Here is an 8,301-nt window from a genome sequence, read left to right on the forward strand (position 1 = left end):
TGGCGCCCTTGATCTTCTTTGTCAATTGTTTTGTTTCTTTTCGCTGCTCTTAATTTGCAATTTTTGTTGTTTTCTATCCCTCCAGTTGTAATAGTTTGTTGTGTGGTTGTAAATGGTTTCTTGACCTTCCCTGACTACCTTCTGTTAGAGGAGTTTTGTTGGTTGAGTTGGGGCACTCTGATCTTGCTTGGTCAACCTCTCATGGTCCACCTTCTATCGGCCCTATACTTACCTGACTAGTGGCTGCCCTCCCCACCCCCCACCTCACCCCACCCCCACAAACCACTGGTCGCATGGAAGGGTTACCGGTTGTCGGCCTTACTGCCCTTCCATTTCTTGTTCTTGGAAAAGGAATTATGATTAGGTTACTAGGCAAAGAAGAGAAATAAGAGTTTAAGACTATGGTTTTTTTAGCTTAATGTTCGTATTTCTAGTGAAATAAAATGTTTTATTTCTATGATTTTGATACGGAGTAGATCCTGGGATAGACTAAGGTATGTACCGAAAAAAAATCAGTAACCATTGAGCTGCGGGAGGGCTTTCTGCTACTAATGTTAGCGGTTTTGCAATCTTTCAGATTTATTCTTCAAAATGATAGATATATTTGGCTATGTTTCACTTAATGCCAATAACCTATTATGATTTTTGTGACTCGATCAACTGACAATATGTATGATCCATCCATGCCCAAAATAGAAAGTTTTACTCACACCTTAAAATTGGTTTATTTGTCGATGTTTAATTGAGTTAATTCACATGGGTTATGTAATTACACAAACTTCCTCCATATCTTTTTAGTAAATTCTTTCTATTTTTCTCCTATCACATGGGTCCTTTTATGATTTTTTTTATTATCTCATCTCTAAAAATTGTCTAAAAATCTGCAATTTGCAAAATGGTGCAAAAAAAAAAAAAAAAAAAAAAAAAAAAAAACACGGAGGAAATATTTTGAATCAATACAAAGGATATATGAAGTATGAGACCTTGTATACCCTAAACAGAGTTGTAGCTTTTGCAGGTATTAACTCAATTGGGCAATCCTTTAATTATAATACTAAAATACTTATAGTATATTTGAATCATTTTAATTAATCAACACTTAATAGAGAGTATTGTATAGAAACCAAAAGAAACGAGGAAAAATGAAAAATAATGTATACAAACTATGTGATATAATTTTATGTGTATAAATGTACTATCTATGATGATGAATCAATTAAATTCATATGTAGATCTTTTGAAGGTTCTTGATGCAGTCTGATGATCAACTACCCAACTTTCTCTTGTAATACTCTTCATAGTTGATACTGGAACCAAGCATAGTCCTTTACTTTGTAGGTCACTTTGCCTCTCTGCATCACCCTGTCACTCGAAAATTTGAATGATCAGATTCTTCAGTGTTAAAACTACTTATATCCGGATTTAGTTGTCACTTGTTACATTACTAGCGGAAACACATTATCAACTATCAACGTGACTGTTAATTACGATGGTGCTTAATTCATCAAAAAACAATCTAATTCAGAAAGTTTGTTTTAGTGCAGGGTGTACCTGAAACTGTGCTTGAAGTGCTGACCTAAGCTCAAAATATGAGATGCTTAGCCTCTGAAATAACAAGTTCATAAACTACTTATACATCACTTGTTAAAATCTTAAATTTAAACTATTAGTCTCATTCTATTAATTTAATGAATAATTAAAGAATACCCGAATTTCTTGATGAATTATTTTGATATAGATACAAGCCTCTTGAAGAACTGATGCAGTATCCGTCTGCATTTTTTGGTGGCCATAATTAGTATCAATTCATTTTAATTATGCGACGTAAATATTAATGACTGGTTTTACGTATTGTAGGCTTTATGAAGTATGGAGTAATATTTTTTGACTGACCTTTCCGTAAGGAGATACAAGTTCTTGAAGAGCAGAAATTTTCTCACTTAACTTTTGGCTTCTCTTAACTGGTGCCTGCATCTTTAGTATACATTGATAAACCAAGTTATGTTATTTCATTATTTGTAAACACGCCTATAATGATATGTTAGATAATTACATTGTTCATAAAAGCTTCCGGACATCCATCAACTCACACTCGAGTATGAGTATTAGTTTTTATAGTAGTTTGTCATATATAAATGCAAATTTTATTCCAGTACACTCTAGGAAAAGGAAGGAATTTACATCTATAATCACCTTGTATTTTCTAGTATCGACAAATTGTTCAATCACCTTCCTTTTCTTATTAGCCCTCGATGCTGTAAGGCTTGCCTTGTTACCGAGAACACTATTTCTTTGTGCAAGTTTAGCCCCGGTAACACTTTTTCTAACATCTTTAATTGTCTAAAATAGGGATAGAGAACGAAAAATGTCAAGTAATTGTTGAAATTCTTAAGCATAAATTTGTTTAACGTCATAAAAAGGGTAAGAAAAAAGAGATAGAAATGCATACTGGTTTGTAAGGTTGATTCAAAAGAATGTCATTCTTAATAGAATCATCACAAGGTAAGTTCCAACGATAATCCAACAAATGAGGAGTTGCATGGCTGAGATTTTCTATTGGCGTAGGCATCAACGACGAATATGCAACTGAAAATTCGAGTACACGAAGCAATAGAGTAAGTCATAGTTGATATACCTCCTCAAAATAGACCAAACTACTGAATCTTAAGGATAAAATTGTAATTTCACTAGAAAAAACCCTCCTTCCCTTTTCTCAATGACATAAAAAGCGGGTTGTGGACTCGTGGTGTCATAAAATTTTTATACATATATACCACTAGGACTAGAAAGAATGTAATTTTTAAAATTAAGACCGGAATTTGCATATTTTATGCCTTCTTGTGAAGATGGCTAATTTTTTTTTCAGTAAATCCGTGCACATTGGTAAATTGAGTTGTAAAATGTGCTCCCAAAACACTTAATCAGTGTTAAAACTTAGGTAACAATTATGACACTTAAAATTTAAAGATGACTTACCTCACCTTGAATATTAGTGGAAGTTTATGTTTTGTACGTAAAGAATAAACTACATTTGACAAATAATAATTAAGCACTCACTAATTACAGAATCTATGTATATTTAGAAATTAAAAAAGAAATTACTGAACCTGGTGAAATGTACGAAAATTGAGAGGGAACATCCATGCTTCCATAATTAATTTGCTGCATATAATCATTCCCAATTCCAGTTCCAATATAACAATTATTATTGCTGCATTAGTATTAAAAAATTTGTTAATCAATCCTCTGTATTTTACCTTTTTTTTTTTTTTTTTTTTTTTTTTTTGGTAATGTCAAATGTGATTCAATATGTAAATGAAGAAACATACATATTACTGCCCATCATCATTGAGAACTCTATGTTAGAAGATTGAAATCCATCAATCGATTCCCCTAGGAAAACATATGTTAAAATGTTCATAAACATATAAAAAAACATGATCAAATATACGTAAAAGTTCAAAAAATATAGGTGTAATGTACCAAGATTGTGGCTTTGTAAGCACTTCATCGCGTTACACACAAACCTTGAAGCTGTTAAGCAACACAAGAAATGTGGATGATTATACAATTATGAGAAGAATTATTATCCACATACATAGAATAATTAACATAACTCGAAATTAGCTTAATGTTACTTACGTCGAAAAATGTAATATGAGATGATGAAGAATGGCTAGTCAGATGAAAACTTCATTGATAAAGAGGAGCTTAATTATTAAGCCTGTTTTATGTGAAGTTTAATTAGTGAATGCAAATGTAAGTATATAGGGAGGCATAATTTTGACTCTTGTGTGGCAAAAGGGTATCTTTGAGTAAAGCAACATCTAATTTCCTTACTAAGAGAGTTGTATTATTATAGGTTAATTAATGCGTGAAAACAACTTGAAACGTCTGATTTTCTATATTTAGTTTTTCAATTAGATAGTAGTTGGGGTTGCTCTTGGCTAATCTCATGTTACTTTTACTTGATTAGGATTTATTTTTCACATTTTGACTTAAATTTAGAAGATTAAAATTGTGAAATTTTGGTTTATTTTATGTAAATTAGTTCTTTTGTTGAGAAATTTATATGAATGATTCCAAGTTTAATCAATGTAATATTTGAAATTCATCCTTGTTTTGAGTTTTTAATGGAAGGGTAACTTTTTTTCCCCCAATATTTATTTTCTCTATTAGCTAATACACACTTATGTAATAATAGCCCCAAAAAGACCCAACAAACACTACTAAAAAAATTCTTTAAATGGTCCCCTTTGAGATCATTCTTGAACAATCAAAGGTGGAGATAATATTATTAGACGGGTAAGGCTTGAAATTGTTATTCATATTGATTTAGGTTCTTTGATATATATATATATATATATATATATATATATATATATATATATATATATATATATGTATGTATACTTCTAGTAGTAGTAATTTATCAAGTTGTAAACGCGTTTATTTAATTGGATTGGAACTATCTCAATTCAACACGTTAAAATATATGAGTCAAATTTAGTCTAACTTTGAGAGTCAAGTAGCTCACGAGCAGATTTGCGTATAAATGCATGTGATCATTAAGTGTAGCAATTTGCGAATTACAAGTGTGTGCTTTAAAAAAAAAATACCATACTTGTTCAATTGAAACACATTTACTACGTATTACAGTACAAATTTCATGTAAAAATACAATAGATGAATTATAAGGAAATCTAAATAATTGGACCTAACGTTTGCTTCCCCTAGCCTATTAATCAAAACAGGATGCATTACATATAATCTTGTAATATGAGTTTGATTCACAAGGTTAATGTCATTAAGCAATGCTCAATTTAAAGAATCATCATCCTTTGCAATTAAGCTCACAACAAACAAGAATTAAATCACCTTCTTTTTTATAACAGAAATTCTCTGTTTGAATATTTTTAAAATGCAATGTTAGGGCAGCGCTTTAATCGCCAATGATTATGGGTAGTCACTTAAAATTTATTAAAGAAGTATAGGTGGTGGATACACACTTGTATAGTTGTATATGTTCTCTCTACTTTTTTTTTTTTTTTTAATTATTTAAAACTAAGTGGAAAAAAAAGGGACATTAAGAGACCCTCCTCATGAGTGAAACTCCTGATGCAAACTCTCCTCACGAGTGAAAATCTTAATGCACTGGAAACTAAAGTAGGAAACAAACTAGAGTTGTACTCCCTAGCAAAATACTATGCCCAAACTATCACAAAGTAAATGACCAATAATTATTCACTTATCTTTTCTATTTGCCTCACGATAGATGTGTTGAATACCCTAGTTTTCAAAATTGTCGAGAAGAGAATGTGGGCAATAATATGATCAATCCGTCATTAATTAATGTCGTCACCATCTAGATGTTTTTAATATCTTGTTCAACCTCAAGAAGGATGCCCTTGTCAAGTGCAGATTCAGCTATGAAACCTTGGTTCCGTCAATGTTGATATTTTGAGCCAGAGGTATGAAAGTTGAGTTTGGAAGAAATGGTGGGTGGTATCTCCCAAGCGATAATGATGGTGTTTGTTGATGAAGAAGGTAGGATGGGTGGAATCACAAGAATTTTATAGTGCCACTCATTGAACGTTCAATAATAAAATTTATAGTCCTTTTCTATAAGCTAAAGAGGATAGAAGCTAATACCCAAGTCTAAATTTACTCAATTTGGTCAATTATAAATTTAAAGACAAGTCATTTTCATCTTTCTTATTAGGCCGCTAGGATCATTGTCCATCAAAAGCTAAGAAAAACCAAAAGCATGTTGATAAAATTGGTCTCCACTTATAATACAATTATACAAGTTGATCAAGTTCCACAGAATGAAATATGGATGCATAGCATTACTAACACACAGACACACGTATAACACCCTGAAATAGACAGACTATTTAAATGAAGATATCTTTTACGACAGTTTCACTCCCATTCCTAGAAGGGAAATTGTGCTTCTCAAATTACTCGCAAATTCCAAAAGGTTTGGGAAAGAGTATAGAAAAGGTTCAAATTCAACCGCAAAAAGAAGGCATAATAGCAAAATTTGAGAATAGTGCCTACATTAATATCAAAAACACTTAAAAGCTCTCCCAAATTGAAATCAAACCTGAGCCCTGGTAACTATGTTTCACAATACACTAAGAAACAGCTCATATCTATAACTTAAGATATCGCAGCATTACGACAAAGATTACTCCTAATAGAAGAAACCAAGCACTTTGCCTCCAACATTCTTTCTTCTTGCCTCTTCGTGATCCATGATACCAGCAGATGTAGTCAACACAATGTATCCAAACTGAAATAAACCCATTTTATTAGAAATGATTATAGCACTCTAAAACAGAGCAAACATTTCACACACAGGTATATAGGTAATATATCATACCTCAATGAGGATGAAACAATGGACAAACAATGTACATACGACAAGATAAAAAAGATAACACAACAGTCAAAACACGCAAGTATAATGAGTGCACCAATTTTGAAAGTTATATGACAGGCAGGCCTAAACATATTACCAAAAAAGCCTCTTTATTAACTACGGGTTCCCAAAAACACCCCAGCGATATGCTTAATAGTGTCATGGAACACAAGCAAGCCTCATACAATAATGTACACTGTTCAAGTAGATTCATTAGCTAACCTGTCTTGAAGGTAGAAGTCTAGCAGTCCATGACTCAATCTCCTTGACACCGACATCAAAACGAGGACTAATGACACCACACTTGTTCAGCCTTCCATTCAACTCAACAACAATCTTTCCAGATCTGTGGTCATCAACATATTCAAACTCACCAATGTAGCCTGAAACAAATTCAGACAGTCACCATTAGACACAGCTGGAAAAATCACAAGCAAGGTTGACCTCACAAGAGAGATTGGAGACAACATACCGTGCTTTTGCATAACAATAAGAAACTTAATGATCACTTTGGATGAGGGCCGGATGAGGACCTGACGTTTCCCCCGCTTCTCAGCATTATACATTGTCTTGAGAGCATCATTAAGCACACTGACCCTCACCATAGCTGCTCAATACGGCTGCAATAGCAGAGTAAGCTTGTTAGCTATATTATCCAGTTCAATTCAATAAGCAACAGCATCCCACTTGTTACTTATCCTAACTCCATATTATACATAAGTTATCGATCAAACTTAATCCTAATTCCTAACTCCATACTGTATGTACATTATAGATCAAACTTAACCTAACTCCATACTATATATACGATTTCGATCAATCTATGCTATTCGGAACACCCACTATGTTCTAATTTGCACACTCTCATTATTCTGTATTCCCTCATTATTAATCAAGGAAATTATCTAATGACTAATCCCATCATACAAATGGTCAACCGAAAGCGATTCAGTCTGCTTAATACACGCCCCGATATCATTCTAACCCAATACCACATTTCCATTATACTAGTATAATGAGAAATAACCCAACCCCATGAAAGCTAAGCCCTAATCCTACAAATATCCATCTCCTCACCTAAATTTCAACGTTCAACAAAATTCAAGTTTCCCCAAAAGATTTAGTATTTATCAGAATGAACTAATCATTTCAACCAATTTGTAAGATCTAACAAACATCCCAGATTCTCCTAAACATCACGTTACACTTCAAATTACCAAAATAAACCTTCAAATTACCAACAATGGGCAAAACAACAACAAATTCACATGATTTATCTATTTTATGCAAACCATCAAAATTAAGCATTTCAATTGAAATTACATAAGAAAAATAAATAACATCATTTCATTCCATCACATTATTCATTAGAAATTTGAAGAAAATAATCAGAAGAACAAATTGAATGAATGTAGGAGTAAAATGAAGAAAAATGGTACCGTGACGAGAAGAAAGAGATCGTCGAGAGCGCCTCCGAGCAGGAAAAAAGAGGAGAGAGAAAGAGAGTGTGCGTTTGGAGGTATTGTGAGGGTTTTAAGAGGGGCGCAATTGAAATGAAGAAACCCTAACTTACTGACCTGCATTTGTTTACGCTTTTACGAGCCCATTACTTTTCAGAATTGTAGGCCCATTTCAATAAGGCTAAATTAGCAATAGAAGATGGGGTAGGATTAGATACAGTTTTTAACCTATATCGGGGGTAGGTAGTAGGGGTGAAACTAATGCGGTTTAAAATCGAACTAAACTACAAATCAAATTGAATTAGAAATGTGGTGTGTTTTTTTCACTAATATGATTCGGTGCGGTTTGAGAAATCTCAAAACCGAATTAATATGGTTTGGTGTCGATTTTAAGATTTGAAAAACCAAAAATCG

General features: G+C 32.8%; 1 protein-coding gene across 1 annotated transcript; it reads right to left on the reverse strand.

Moving 5' to 3' along the window:
• Window positions 1-6,011: 6,011 nt before the first annotated feature.
• Window positions 6,012-7,991, reverse strand: LOC145590678 (small ribosomal subunit protein uS8z/uS8w). Its single transcript, XM_081647090.1, has 4 exons — window positions 7,867-7,991; window positions 6,900-7,047; window positions 6,650-6,810; window positions 6,012-6,298 (listed from the first exon to the last, which is right to left on the reverse strand). Exons 2-4 carry the CDS (start codon window positions 7,030-7,032, stop codon window positions 6,200-6,202), a joined length of 393 nt encoding a protein of 130 aa, XP_081503216.1. The 5' UTR covers window positions 7,033-7,047; window positions 7,867-7,991; the 3' UTR covers window positions 6,012-6,199.
• Window positions 7,992-8,301: the final 310 nt, after the last annotated feature.

This window comes from Chenopodium album, chromosome 18 (assembly GCF_948465745.1).
Source record: "Chenopodium album chromosome 18, dcCheAlbu1.1, whole genome shotgun sequence".
NCBI lineage: Eukaryota > Viridiplantae > Streptophyta > Magnoliopsida > Caryophyllales > Amaranthaceae > Chenopodium > Chenopodium album.